This window comes from Aphidius gifuensis, linkage group LG5 (genome assembly GCF_014905175.1).
Source record: "Aphidius gifuensis isolate YNYX2018 linkage group LG5, ASM1490517v1, whole genome shotgun sequence".
NCBI lineage: Eukaryota > Metazoa > Arthropoda > Insecta > Hymenoptera > Braconidae > Aphidius > Aphidius gifuensis.
This window is the reverse complement of record NC_057792.1, coordinates 3973846-3989475: the sequence shown is the minus strand read 5'-3', so window position 1 is coordinate 3989475 and position 15630 is coordinate 3973846. Positions and strand designations below refer to the sequence as shown.

General features: G+C 25.2%; 3 protein-coding genes across 3 annotated transcripts; all 3 read left to right on the top strand.

The window, feature by feature from the left end:
- Positions 1 to 1743: 1743 nt before the first annotated feature.
- On the top strand, positions 1744 to 10713 carry LOC122856921. The gene is made up of 6 exons (XM_044158831.1): positions 1744 to 1933; positions 3734 to 3970; positions 5622 to 5834; positions 6764 to 6993; positions 7071 to 8635; positions 10196 to 10713. Exons 1-6 carry the CDS (start codon positions 1867 to 1869, stop codon positions 10566 to 10568), a joined length of 2685 nt encoding a protein of 894 aa, XP_044014766.1. The 5' UTR covers positions 1744 to 1866; the 3' UTR covers positions 10569 to 10713.
- A 975-nt stretch (positions 10714 to 11688) lies between these two features.
- LOC122856236 (chymotrypsin-1-like) lies at positions 11689 to 12762 on the top strand. Its single transcript, XM_044157927.1, has 5 exons — positions 11689 to 11740; positions 11822 to 11911; positions 11977 to 12200; positions 12281 to 12535; positions 12613 to 12762. The coding sequence occupies exons 1-5, from the start codon at positions 11689 to 11691 to the stop codon at positions 12760 to 12762; spliced, it is 771 nt and encodes a 256-aa protein (XP_044013862.1).
- A 501-nt stretch (positions 12763 to 13263) lies between these two features.
- LOC122856235 (inactive serine protease 45-like) lies at positions 13264 to 14110 on the top strand. Its single transcript, XM_044157926.1, has 3 exons — positions 13264 to 13533; positions 13611 to 13874; positions 13958 to 14110. Exons 1-3 carry the CDS (start codon positions 13264 to 13266, stop codon positions 14108 to 14110), a joined length of 687 nt encoding a protein of 228 aa, XP_044013861.1.
- Positions 14111 to 15630: the final 1520 nt, after the last annotated feature.

Sequence of the window (15630 nt, the reverse complement as noted above, 5' to 3'; positions counted from 1 at the left end):
CAATTATACTTGTTTTAAATTAAATGAGAAAAACGTAAAGTGCTTTGGGTGAAAGCGTCTTTTGATCCAACAATCAAACGCATACCAGTCACCAAATAAAGAATCTTCAATTTTTAAATAAAATAAAAAACATTAAATAATAATTTTTTTTTATTTATATATAATTATTTTATTTTTTTATATTATTATTTTATTTTTTACAAATAAAAAGAGTAGTTTTTTTTTTTATTTTTTCTTTTAATTTTCTTCTGAAAAATATTAATAATAAGCAATAAACAAAACCGCAGGGTTATTAATTTTATCACGAAGCTAGTCAATTTTTTTTTAATATTTATTTTTCCACAAACGACTTCTACATTGACTCGTTTAGGTTTTTTTTTTTTTTTTGTAAATTATTATCTCGAGTTATATTTCTACAAACAATTACGTCAATAATAGATAAATAAATTTTATATTCGTTCAAGATAAACAATTTTTAAACTATCAATTATCATATTTTTTTTTTATTAAATATCTGCAAAAATAGAAAATTTAAAAAAAGTATATAATGTTATTCAGAAAGTCATTTTAAAACATCAAAGATAAATTAAATATATTATTAAAAAAACTCGAAAGTAAAAAATATATTGAATATCCTTTTAATAGTTTTGTAATTCTTTATAATTTATTATTTATCAGAGTTAAAAAATTTAAAAAAAAAAAAGACACGAAAAGTTATTAAGAAGGTATTTCACATTTCCGCAAAAATATAAATATATATAAAGAAAGTTTTGAAATTATTTTTATGTTGTTAATTATACTAATCTGATTATAAAAAAAAAAATGAGAAAAAAAAAAAGTTGTCTTATTTTTTTGACTAATTAAAGGTCATCATTGCATAGTTGTCATTTTCAAAAATATAAAAAATATTTTTAAAAAAGAAAAAAAAACAAATTCATATACAGTATTTCAAAAAAGCTCTATAAATTTTCTAAAATTTTATCATTTAAATTGTGCAGTTATATTTTTTTTAAATTTTCAGATGATAATGAAATAATAATTGTTAAAATTATGATAAATTATTGAATTCACGCATTTAAAAATTTTATCAATACAACCACCACCGACAGACTGTGAGATTTTAAAGTCGTGGATGGCCTGAATTCCATCGTGCCTACTTCTTGATTTTGACTTCTGGCAACTCCTGACGCAGTGACGAGCAGATATAGAGGTAAGACAGCCTTATGTATCGCAGTCATTTCAACTTTTCAACGCAACATTATAAAGAAAAATAAAATAAAAAAATGATTATAAACTAAAGGAAATATAAAACGGGAGGACGATGACGTAGCGCCCCACTGTTGTACGACACAACAACGATAGTTTTATTTTAAAAAAATAAAATAAATAAATAAAAAGTGTTATCCTCGTCTGTTTCAACCGCTATATGAGACTCCATGAACACCATGGAAGTGGTTATTTGAAAAAGAGACTGGGTTGGCTATGAGCCAGACTGTCTTACAGGTGGGGATTTTACCAGTAAAAAAAAAAAAAAAATCCAACACCTGGAATATGACTTCCTGCCTTGAATACAGGGGCTTCAGTCTCTGATCAACACTCGTTTTAATATCAACGAGTCCTAATAAGCTCTTCATTTAAATTTTTAAAAATTATAATTTTTTTTTTTTCTTTTTTAAACTCATCATGATGAATAACAGTGATCAATATTAGTTTTTATTTGCATTCATTTAATGTGTTTTTATATTATTTTATTTTAATTTTAACTAATAATTAGTGAAAAATACAAAAAATATAATTAAAAAAAAAAAAAGAGTAATCAGTGGTGTTGCATTGAGGAATTTTTTTGGATTATCTTGGATTTTGGAAATGGCATTGCTGAAAATACAACGATTTATTTTACAATTATTAATTATTGTGTTTATATTTACAAAAGGTTAATATTTTTTATTTTTTTATATTATTTAAAGATAGTGATAAATTTTGATTTTACTATGAGATATTACTTATACATAGTTTTTCCGTTTACAAATAAAATTTCGAAAGAGGACATGTTTTTTTTTTTTTTAAGTAATTAGAAAAAGAATCACGCAAATTATCAGAGTTTATCAAGATAAGATATATAATTTTAATTACAGTCTAATCCGGTGTAATTGCAATATAAAATTTTTTAAAAATCATTGAGATATATGTTTTTTTTTTTCGAATCTAGTTTGTCTAATTAGAATGTATATTTTAATAATGTTTGTAAATTTAAATCAAGTATTGTGTGTAGTTGATGAATTATATATTTTTCATTGAAAAAGAAAGCATTGTGATGAATCCTCTTGGCCAATTTCTCACGATACATATAACATACAACAAAATCTTTTTAAAAAAAAAAAATAAAAAGCCGGCAAATATAACGGGAAGTAAATAAAACATGCATTGCCCGAAATGCATTTTTTATTTCATGTGATTTTACTCACTATACTCTTGATTTTGTCCTGATTATTAATTTTTTCTTTCATTTTTTTTGTCTGCATAATTTTTATAAAATTTACTCTTTTTTATTGTGCTATTTTAAAATCATATAATTTCGTAAATATAGTGACATTTTTAATAATTTTATTATATGCACGAATGTACACAAATAACTGTTAATATTTAGTCACTCAACAACCTACTGACCCACTCTCCAAACAACTCAAACTCAAGACTCTAACGGCCGACTAGAGTCTCCCACCAATAAAAAATTCAATTTAATCATGACAATTCCTAAACTTTCTCACGAGTATCTAATTGTTTTATATAAAAATATATATTTTCTTTTACATATGTGTATAAAAAAATAAGAAACAAATTGAGGGTGTAATTTTTCTTCAATGAAAGCTAAATTCTTGAGGACACAGCTTTCACTGGCTCACAAATTGAGTGAAATTTTTTTCACCAAAAATAAATAAAATCTGTGTTATTCTTAAATTTTTTTCATCATGATAATTGCAATTTAATTTTAAATTATTTTTGGACTATTGAATAATTGACAGAGACCGTTATTGACATCAACACTCACTCAGCTGTATATTTGCAATGCTTCAAAAATTATCAAGTATTTTTTATATTGAAAAAAATAAAATAAATAATATTCAAAGATATAATTATGCATACAATGAATCAGTAAATTCCAGGACAAATATATATATGCATATTAAAGAAAAAAAAATTAAAATAAATAAAATAATGATATACAGTTTGTGGTGTTTTATTGTATACTTATTAATACTTGGATGGATAATGAAATCGAGGATGTGCGTATAAAGGATGTTACATATTTGGAAGTGTCTTTACCATATGCTCGTCACGCAGAACGAACAAACTATTATCATGCTTATACTTACTAACGGTTTATATTGCGATCAAGCTACATAAATCGACACGAAACGCATCAAGCAATCAAAGACCTGCTATCAGAATATAAATATTAAACAACATTTTCTAAAAATTATGAATTAATTATTATGATTAAAAATTGGCTATTAAATAAAAAGAGCAAACTAAAATTGAGAGTTTGGTAAGTGTGAGGATTATGTATCTATAAAATGAGATTGGGATTGATTATAATAGTTATTAATTTTTTATTATTTAGAAATTCACGGTAAATTTATAATTTATTTATAATTAGTTATTAATAATAATTATTAAATAAAAAATTGATTAAGTTTTATTAATTAATTATTTTTTCGTTTTGTTAATTTAGGAAGTAAATCATTGGGATGTGGATATCCAGGTGCACCAGCTCACAGTAATGTACGTTTTTCACAGGGTGATACTGATGATGTACTTGATGAAGAAGATGAATTAATAAAAGATACAAGTCTACCTGAGGGTACTGTTGCAACGTACTCATGTGAACGTGGTTTTGAACTTCTTGGTCCAGCAAGAAGACAGTGTCAAGCTGAAGGCAATTGGACACCTGAGGGTGTACCATTTTGTGGTAATTATTATTTATAAATAATAATAATATATATTTTAATTTTATATATATAATTATCAAGTTATGTGTGCATGAAGAATCAACAGATAGACAGAATAAAATGAGGAAAAAAAAAAAACAACACACTCAAACACCAATTATTATTATAATAATAAATAAAATAATGAAGATGAAATAACTAATGGTAAAACCTACGCAAAGTGTTCGCAAATGCCTGCCAGCAGGTTCATGTATTAACGGTTTAATGCCCCTTCTTATTTTATCTTGTCTCTTACTAATACTTTTTTTTTTTTTTTTTTCTTCCTCGTTTTAAAAAAAAACCATTGCTGGGCTATACCTCGGTCAAGGACACGGAAAAACAGGTCACGTTCCTACCATATTTTCAAAGAATTTTATTTTATACAAATTTTTTCATCAATAATCATTATAAGCTCATAAAAAAAGAAGATTCTCCTCTTTTTCATTAATATATTCACAACTTTCAAAATATATACATTTATTTATTTTTTTTTTTTATAGCCGAAAAATAAAATTAATAAATAAATTTATCAAATACTGACCCACATTGAATTAAATATAAATTACAAAATTTAAATATATATTTTTTTAAAAATTCCAATTAACATTGTAAATTAAATATACGTGAAAATAATAAAAAGTGAAAATTGGTTAATATAATAATTAAAAAAAAAAAAAAAATGAAACAAGATGAAAAAAAAAAAATAATAATAATTGTGTTTAATTAGTAGTTATGATAAATACGGAAATGTAATAATATTTTAGAGCAGTTGAATTTTTTTAATAACGACAATAATTAAGTTATAAAAATAACATAAAAAGTAACATGTAGAACAAAGACGTTTTTTTTTTTTAATAATAATATTAATAATTTTATAAAACATATGGAAAAAAAAAAAGGAAAAAAAAAAAAAAATACATGTATATAAGTCAAAGTAGGCCCTCGTAAAACGACAAGTGGGTCGTGGGCCGCATTACAAGTCAAAGAGGCAAGTTACATGGACTCGCTCTGTCGGTGCTTAGAGAGCAACGAGACAATCGCCTGGTTGATGATGCCCAAGCATAAGGCTCCCTCGTAGTGCCGCATTGAAATAAACAGAGCGCGATCATATAATACTCATTTTATGTTTGATGATTCGATACATTTTTATCTATCTCTCTATATCAAAAAATTTTTATTTAAAAAAAAAATAAGCTCAATCATTTAGCGTTAAATTGAATATTAAAAATTTATAAAAAAAAAAAACGGTATATACTATTTTTATATACTGTTTAAATATAATATTTTTAACAATCAAATTTGTTTAATATATTTATCAAATTATTCATAAATTTTATTTACCGTTTTTTTTAGTAATATATAAAATTTGCTATGTATTTGCTCGTGAACAATTTGAGAAAGGAGGACATTTCATTCAGTGACGAGTATGCGTCATCGAACCGAGTGAAACTCACCTTTTATAAATATATATCCTCAACATTTTTATTTTTTTTAATATTAGAAAACTAAAAAAAAAAAATCATAGACAATAATTTATGAGGATTGATGAGTTAAAATATATAATTATTATTAAGTTGTTGATTGTTTAAAGATAATATAAATAATTAATTTTGATTTTAATTATGCCAATAGTTTTAAATGTTGCTGGTGGAAAAGCTCCAATGCAATCAAGCAGTGCTGAAGGTGGTATACCACAAAGAGCTGTTGATGGTAGTTCAGGACAGGCATTTAGTCCTCAAACATGTACATTGACAAAACCAGAGCAACGACCCTGGTGGTATGTTAATCTTTTAGAGCCATATATGGTTCAACTTGTCAGGCTTGATTTTGGAAAAGCTTGTTGTGGTAAGTTTGAAATTTAAATATTCATTTATCAAAATTTCAATCGATGAAAAAAGTATTAGAAAAATTTTAATTATAAAAAATGACTATATAAATTTAAGTTAAAATATATTTTTTATTTTCCCATGACTTTCTATAACCAGAGCAAATCAATAACAATTTTCTAGTTAAATGCATTTGAAATGCATTTACCCAAAGATAAATTTCTCGAAAATTGAAATGAGCCATAAAAATATATATTGTTAAATTTATTTTATTTATTGCTTTTTATTAATCTTGGTTTAATATATATTTAAAAAAAAATTATTATGGCTTTTAAGTGATTAAATAATACATTAATTATTATATTAATATTTTGAATAATTTATTGACACATTAATGAGAATCAAGTTCATCGAGGCGTTTTAGAAATTATTTCATTAAGAGTGAGAGTCTTTCACTGTTGTACTTTCAATTGTTAGAAAACTTACTGAAAAATAAATAAAAACATTAAATATATATATTGATGATAATAATCTATATTTTAAAAATATATAACTAATTATTTTTTAATTTTTTTTTATTCATTTTTATTTTCATGTATAAGAATAAAGTAAAAAAAAAAACTACATATATTCACTTTTAAAAACCACAAGTCCATGAGTAATATTCATAGAAAAAAAAAAATTATCAATTGACAAACTTGGCTATCTAATCTTTCTCGGTTCTTGGATAGTCACAGGTGAAATACTTTGTGGGTCACCGGCTTGTGTAGTCAAGATCGCTGGACTACGAAAATCGCGTAGAAAAATACAAAAAAAAAATAAAATAGAAATACAATATTAATGATAATAATCTTTTTTATTTATTTATTTTTATAATTTAAAAATCTTCTTTTATTATATTTTGTTTGTTATTTATATTTAATAAAAACATAAAATATTATTTTACAGATGGATCAACTGGAACAATTGTCGTTCGAGTAGGTAATAATCGTCCTGATCTTGGTACAAATCCAATTTGTAATAAATTTACTGGACTATTGGAAGAAGGACAGCCATTATTTTTACCATGTAATCCACCAATGCCTGGTGCATTTGTATCGGTTCATCTTGAATCATCAGCAATATCACCAGCACCAGTACAGCTATCACTTTGTGAAGCTTTTGTTTATACTGATCAGGTAATTTTATTATTAATTATTTAAATAAAATAATATAAAAATAACAAAAACAAATATATTTATATATTAAATTACAGGCATTACCAATTGAAAGATGTCCACAATTTAGAGATCAACCACCAGGTTCAACAGCAACATATAATGGTAAATGTTATATATTTTATAACAGACAACCAATGCAATTTAGAGATGCATTAAGTTTTTGTCGTTCACGTGGTGGTACACTTGTTGATGAAAGTAATCCAGCATTACAAGGTTTTATATCATGGGAATTATGGAGAAGACATAGAAGTGATACATCAAGTCAATATTGGATGGGAGCAGTAAGAGATACAAAAGATAAAACAATATGGAGATGGACTGGTAGTGGTGATGAAGTTACAGTATCATTTTGGAGTGTATCTGATGGTTCACAAGAAGAATGTGCACGTTATGATGGTAGTCGTGGTTGGTTATGGTCAGAAACATCATGTACATCAAGATATAATTATATTTGTCAACATCAACCAAGAGCATGTGGTAGACCAGAACAACCACCAAATTCAACAATGCTTATTATTAATACAAATAATAATGGCAGTAATAATAAAAAAGATGTTACAAATTATCATGTTGGTGAATCAGTATTATATAATTGTAATTCTGGTAGTTTATTAATTGGTCCATCAACACGTACATGTTTAGATACTGGTTTTTATAATGAATTTCCACCAGTATGTAAAAATATTGAATGTGGTTATCCGGCAAATATAAAAAATGGTAATTATATACTTATTAATAATACGGTTAATTATTTAAGTCAAGTATTATATTCATGTAATGATGGCTATGAAATGACTGGACGTGCACGTTTAACATGCGATATTGATGAACGTTGGAATGGTCCACCACCACGTTGTGAACCAATACATTGTGATTCACCACCATATGTTAATCATAGTACAATTGATATTGAAGAATTAAATTCAAATGATAAAAATCAATTAAAATTAACAAATCGTACATTACTTGTTGGTAGTATTGTAACATATAATTGTATAAAAGGTTTTAAATTAAATGGACATAAACAGCTATTATGTTTACCAACTGGTTTATATGATCATACTGGACCAACATGTGTCATTGAAGAAGTTAAAGTAACACCAACATTACCAAGATTTACTGTTAGACCATCAAGTACAAGAGGTAAACCATTTTTTCCAACAACAAAATCACGTATATCAACAACACCATTAACAACAACAGTAACAACTACAACATCATCAACAACATCTGAATTAACAACAAATAAAAAATTATTACTACATCAAACATCTGAACATGAAGCAACTGTACGTGAATCAGCTGTTAAAAAATCATCAATTGATATGCAAAAACCAGCAATAATACCGTCAATAACTGTTGAAGATATTGATGAAAGTCATCCAATTGATAATGACATTGCTAGTACTGGTGTTGATAATGCTAGAGCTAAAATTGCATCTGGTGTTGCTGAACCAACTGGACCATATAAAGTTGATAGATCAGATGCACCAACACATCAAGCAAAATTAAATCTTGGTGCTGTTATTGCACTTGGTATTTTTGGAGCATTTGTTTTTCTTGCTGCTATTATTACAACTGTTGTCATTCTCATTCGCAGGTAAGAATTTATTTTTTTATATCATACACATAATTACAAAAAAAAAAAAAAACAAACAAACAATAACAAATAATAACTAGTTAAATTGAGGTAGAGAAAAAAAATTTTATTATTCATTTTTTCTTGCTTCAGAGTAATGGGTTTTTTAATTTTTATTTTGCTTGCTATAAATATATTTTTTTAAATAAATTTTTTTTGTTGTTTGGATGTGGGAAGTACAATATTAAATTAAAATAGTATATAATCCTCTCCCTGGTTGTTTCGAAGAAGAAAAAAAAAAAAAAAAATTATTTCAATTGAATTGATAAATATATTAAAATTATTTTTGAATAAATTAGTTAAGTAAATGATATTTCCAGTGAGAGGATTACTTAATAACGACACACAATGACGAGTAAATAAAAAAAAAAAAAACAAAAAAAATTGTATAAAAAAAAAAAAATGATGGTTAGCGGCAGTGGCAGCGTAGGAGGACGACGTCGCCGAAGGGGTCTCGGTGGGGTTGGTGCGCTCGGGGGTAACCGTGGTGTAAATCCCGGTAGGCATGGACGTGGTGAACCATCTGGAATGCCGTCACGTTGGTATACACTTCTTGCGCTTCCATTCCCCGACCAGCACCTGGGGCGTCGTGATCTTACCGCTCGCCGAGCCACCGACCATCCATACTCATTCAGCCTCTCGGCAGCCCAACGTGCTGGCTACTTCTCCAATCCCTCCTTGTAACACAACAATACCAATTCAATAAATCATACAAAAAGAAACAAAAAAAAAAAGGAAAAAAAAAAGAAAAAAAAAATCTTGCAAATAGTACAAATTTAAAAAAAATCAAAAGATGTTGCAAAAAAAAAAAAAGAAAAAAAAACATCAAAACAAAATTTTAAAAAAATAAAAAATAATATAATTGAATTCTTCACCCACCTCATCAACGAATCAATTGATTGACGTCTTCACATCACCACCATGTGTATACAAGTCACCTACACATGTGACACCCACTGTCAAGGTAATTTGTGGAGAGATTGCAACATTAATGCACACCACATATACACAACCGCACCTAAATATTTTATATTATTTTTTCATAAAAAGGATATCCGTTTATTTTATATAGTGCCAAATAAACATCCATTAATATTATCTTTTTTTTTTTTTCTTCTTGTAAATTATATAATTGATTTACAAGATTTTTCTTTTTAAATATATGGAATTTTTGAATTGATCTTATCCTGGTGAAAAGGTGGAAAAAAAAAAAAATAATAAATATATCATTTGTAGAAGTAGCCAGCTGTAAACCACTTCCTGCACATATTTTTTCAACCAAACACAAATTTTTTCAAGACAAGATATTAGCACAAACATACACGCCTCTATTCTGCACTTGCTGATTATTTATTGGAATTCCAAGAGCTGAGGAATTTTATGTATTTCAAATTTATATATATATTTATTAATTAACATTGTAATAAAAAAAAAAAAAAGGGGATACACCAAGCCACACCTAGTTATTATAGAAAATTTCTTCGTAATATATTTTTTATAAATAATATATTTATTTTACAGAAGCAGAGGAAGAAGTAGTAAACATTATCGACATCGTGCATCACCAGATTGCAATACAGTTGCAAGTTTTGATAGCAGTTCATCAGAAAGTCGTGGTGGTCTTAATAGATATTACAGACAAGCATGGGAAAATCTTCATGAAACAGCTGGACAAAAAGTCAATCATACACCATTAAGACGTAAAGAAACACTTGATGAACCAGGCTATCGTGATAATTATCGTGGTAATGATAATACATCAGATATCATTACTGAAACAACACATAAAAATGATAGTAATAATAATAATAAAAAAAGACATCATCATCATCATCATCATCATGGTAATACTGGTGCTGAATGGAGACAAGCTCAATCTCATCATCGATACTAATAACATATTTTTATTATTTTTTTTTTTTTCATTTTAAAACTATTAAAACAATTAATAAGCTCAGGAATATTTACCATTTTAATGGTTTATATTTTTTTTTTTTTTTCTTTTTTTATTTATCAATAACAGTAAAAAATATTTTAACTATTTATGAGCATAAAATTTAAAGAAAACGAATTTTTTTTTTTATTCGTAATAGATTGATAATAATTTTGAGGAAAAAATTTTAAGAGAAAAAAATTTGTACATATAATTTGTTATTATTTATGGTTTTTTTTTTTATTTTTTTTTTTTTAAAAGAAAAAAAAAATTAATATTTATAGTAAATGATAATATATTTTTAAAAAAATATATTGTAAATAAATGTAATTTGGGATAATTGTCATGTCCCATTCAAGAAAGATCATGCCAAAAAAAAAAGAAGAGAAAGATATAAAAAAAAAAGCAGATATAATGAGTGAAAATAAATAATCGATTTATTATGAAAAATAATAAATAAATTTATCTTTTTAACAATTTCGTTTTAAAGAAAAAAAAAAAGAAAATAAAAAAAAAAAAAATATCGCAATGAACACCTTGGCCTCACCTTGAGACGTGAAGTAAATATTAAGTCACAAAAGGAAAGGCTGATGTTGTCCATTGATGATTTATAAAAATCTATAAAAATTTAATATAAACAAATAATATTATTTTTTAGTGCCATTAGAGGCAATAATTTTTTTATTTGTTTGATAATTCAGATGTTATTGATGCTGTTATTGTCAACAAATTTTGTTGTGACACAAAATTTTATTAATTTAATTTAGCTACACTATGTTTATCAATAATAAATTAATATATATATGTACACAATATGTATGATGATGTAATTAAAAAAAAAGTATAATAAAATAAGTGTTTAACAAATTAATGGTTGTTACATAAGTCTTGATAATGAATTAAATAAAAAAAAATGAATAAAAAAGGTAATGGCATTGAAAATAATAAATCAACAGTTACTCAGTCTTTTTTTATTTTTTTTTTTTTTTTTGCAGATTAAAAAATTATTGAGGTAGCTGAGAAAAATGTATAAATTATTAGGTCAATGATTTTTTTTCTTCATTTTATAAAAAGGAATACAATGAAGAGTGTTGTTATCAAATTATTTTACATTTTTAGTTTATCGTTTTCAAGTACGTGAAAAAAAAAATTGATAATATTTTTCAATTGTTATGATACTATTTATTAATTAAATATTTATTTTTTTTTTGTAGTTGGATATTGTAAATTTCCAGATAAAATAATTGGTGGTAATACTTCGAGAATTGAAGAGTATCCAAGTACTGTGTCTGTTCAATCAGCAGGTAATTATAATTATTGTTAAATTGATTATTTAAATAATATAATGATTAATATTTTGTACTTGCAGGTTTACATATTTGTGGAGGTTCTATTATTGATGAAACTCATATTCTAACAGCTGCACATTGTATTTCAGAAGAAAAAAATACTGTTGACATTGACATACACATATTAAGTGGTACAAATGATCAACATGATTTTCGTGATGGTCAAATTCACGAAGTTGTAATTATTGTTATACATCCGGAGTATGATATTGAAACATTTGAAAATGATATTGCAATTTGCACAGTATGTATTGAAATAAATTTTTCACTCTGTCTTGATTTAATCATCGAAATTAATCTGTAATAATTAAATTACTTTTGTAGGTGGCAGAACCAATAAAAATATCAAATTTACAACGTCCAATTCCGTTGGCTACTGATGAGCTACCAGTGAATACCATTGTGACAATAACTGGTTGGGGATTTGAGACTGATGGGAGTGGTGTTAATAGTCGTTATTTAAAAAAACTTGATATGTCAATAATTGACGGTGATGAATGTCGACGATTTTTTGGTAATGAAATTGATTCATCAAAACAAATTTGTACACAACGACAAGATGAACGAACCCTTTCTAATGTGAGTTATTAATATATATAAATTAACTATTTTTTTAATTTAAAATATATTTTTATAAATTGGTATTTTAATTTAAGGGTGACTCTGGGGGTGGATTAATTTATCGTGATAAATTAATCGGTATTGTTTCTACTGGACCATCAAGTGAATATATTGAATACCCAGTTGTTCACACTTCTGTGCTTGCTTACAAAACTTGGATTGAAAAAACCATAGAAAGATATTGAAAAAAAAAAAAAAACTGCCTCAAATTTAATATAAAAATCATTTATGTAAATAAAAGTATAAATTATAAAATAAAAAAAAATTATCCTTGTCGTAAATTTTTAATCTCACATGACATTGTTACAAAAAAACAAAAAAATCAGATAAATTCGTTTATCGGTTAAGTCTACAATCAAATTTTGACGAGATAAAAAAATATATATATATATACTTATTCATATAAACTAATTAAAACATGTGTTATTTAAATTATTATTTAAGTTCAAATGATTGAGCAATCTCCTCGCTCAAACTTATAGATAAAAAAAAAAGCTGATGGCAATAATGATAATTAATAATAATTTATTTTTTGGAATTTTTCTTGTAATTGTTTTAATTTCAAGTAAGTAGATTAATTACTCAGGAAATTATTTTTATTATTGTAATTAATGATATTAATTATATTAAAATTAGGTATTGGACATTGTAAATTGTCGAAAAAAATAATAGGTGGAGAGCGAACAATGGATGAGGATTCCCATGAATGGCTTGTATCGGTCCAAAATTCAGATGGGCACGTTTGTTCTGGAAATATAATATCTCCAACTCATATACTAACTGCTGCACATTGTGTTTTATTAAAAGACACAATAATTGAAACAAGTATTAGTATAAAAAGTGGTATTAATTATTTGAATGATCCGACGAGTCAATTGTTCGAAGCCGTTATTATTATTGTTCATCCACTTTATAAAAATGAAATGTTTTGGAGAAATGACCTTGCAATTATAACAGTATTTTAATTATTTATTTATTAAATTAAAATAGCAAATCAACATGTTGACATAAAATATTTTACGAATTATTTTAGATAGCTGATCCAATTTTTTTTTCAAATACTCAACACAATATTGCTTTACCTGTAGCTGATGATTTCCAGTTGAAAAAACATTTTTCAACAATTTTTTATGGCTGGGGAGCATTTGACATTGATGATGAAATTTTTGATGAGTCTCCATATCTCCAAAAAATATCATTGACTTATAATGATAATTATGGATGTGAGGCAATTTTTTTAGATATCAAAGCCTTGATGTGTATGACTATGTTAACTAATAAACGAGGCCCATCATTAGTACGTATTTGAATATAATTATATTGATATTATTTAATATTAAAATAAGTAGAAATTTGATTGACTATTAATGTTGTTTTTAGGGCGACAGTGGAGGTGGTTTGATTGTTGATGACGTGATTATTGCAATTAGCAGTTCAAACTTTAAAAATGATGAGACTAATCAATCTATTCCAATATTCACAAATATTTATCCTTATATGAATTGGATCAAAGAGACAATTAAAAGATATTGATATCAATTTTAAAAAATTTCAACATCAAATTAAAATGATTAAATTAATAATTTTTCAGTTTAATCAAATCTATTTTTTTTTTTTAAATTTAAATTTAAATTTAAATTTAAAAAAAATATTTCATATTTCGTTATCAGTAGTCAAATAAATTTCGATATTAAAATTTTTTAATTCTCAAAATTATTAAACAACACTGCTATTTATTTTGTTATCAAGGAAAAAAAAAAAAATCTACCATAAATTTAAAATTAAATTCGTTAAAAATTAAAAAATTTTGTGTAAATAATAAAATCCATCATGATAAAAAAAAATAAAAATTTGATTAAAAAATATCACAGTTTAAAATGTTACTCTGAACATTTATCTTTTTATTAAATTATTTCATAAATTAATAATTTTTAATACAAAGTTTTTTTTACACTATAAGCATAATGTATATTAATTTTTTTTTAATTGTATTACAATTATATTTGCGTATTTCTGGTAAGTTTATTTGTCAATTTAAAGTTTTAATAAAATAATAATAATAATTAAATTTTTATTTTTTCAATTATAAAAGAAGGAAAAATGCCAGATAAAATTGTTGGTGGAAAAGTAATTCCAATAGAAGAAGCCCCTTGGCAAGTATCTCTTCAAGATAGCAACGGTCATTTTTGTGGAGGAAGTATTATTAGTGATAGCTATATTATCACCGCAGCACATTGTGTATCATATTCATATAATATTGCTGAAATAAATATATTTGCTCAAACTGGAACAAATGAGCTCTATAATGAACAAGGTCGAATTTACGAGGTCATTTTAATAATTGTCCATCCAAGTTTTTCGAATGTCGTAGTGGAAAGACACGACATAGCTTTGTTAAAAGTAAGTTAAAAAAAACAATGAATAAATAAAACAAAAATATTAATATTCTATCAAGATAAACCGTAGAAAATTTTTCGATTTGACTCAATATAATAATTTTATTCAACAGGTTGAAGGTCCTATAATATTTTCCAATATCCAAAGACCAATATCATTGCCGTTTCAAAAATTTCAATCAAATAATCCATATGACGTTTTTATTTTTTCATTTTCGGGATGGGGTAATTTTAATAGAAAAGAAGCTTCTTTATCAAAATATCTACAATCAATAAGTCTTATTTATTCAGAAAAAAATGATTGTAGACATAAATTTCCTAATTCATTTGAAAATTTAATTTGTACTGCTGAGCTTCCTGATAGACTAGGCTCTGCTGAGGTAAAAATGTTTTTTAAAAATATCTTGTCATTACATGTTTTTTTTTTATCTATTTGTGATTAAATTATATTTATTTTACAGGGTGACAGTGGTGGTGGTTTAATTTACAACAATGAAATTATTGGAATTGTTGGTGGATCATTGGAAAGTATATTTGATACAACAATTCCAGTTTTTACACTTGTATATCCCTACTTGAGTTTTATCAAGCATATTATGGAAAATTACTAAATGTAGATATAAAAAAAAAAAAAAAAAAAATAATTAAATAAACTAT

Coding starts and splice junctions, on each gene's coding strand:
- LOC122856921 (XM_044158831.1), top strand. CDS start 1,867: ATGGCATTGCTGAAAATACAACGATTTATTTTACAATTATTAATTATT. Junction 1,934..3,733: donor TGTGTTTATATTTACAAAAG/GTTAATATTTTT, acceptor TTGTTAATTTAG/GAAGTAAATCATTGGGATGT. Junction 5,835..6,763: donor TTTTGGAAAAGCTTGTTGTG/GTAAGTTTGAAA, acceptor ATTATTTTACAG/ATGGATCAACTGGAACAATT.
- LOC122856236 (XM_044157927.1), top strand. CDS start 11,689: ATGAAGAGTGTTGTTATCAAATTATTTTACATTTTTAGTTTATCGTTT. Junction 11,741..11,821: donor TTTTAGTTTATCGTTTTCAA/GTACGTGAAAAA, acceptor TTTTTTTTGTAG/TTGGATATTGTAAATTTCCA. Junction 12,536..12,612: donor ATGAACGAACCCTTTCTAAT/GTGAGTTATTAA, acceptor TTTTAATTTAAG/GGTGACTCTGGGGGTGGATT.
- LOC122856235 (XM_044157926.1), top strand. CDS start 13,264: ATGGATGAGGATTCCCATGAATGGCTTGTATCGGTCCAAAATTCAGAT. Junction 13,534..13,610: donor ATGACCTTGCAATTATAACA/GTATTTTAATTA, acceptor GAATTATTTTAG/ATAGCTGATCCAATTTTTTT. Junction 13,875..13,957: donor ATAAACGAGGCCCATCATTA/GTACGTATTTGA, acceptor TGTTGTTTTTAG/GGCGACAGTGGAGGTGGTTT.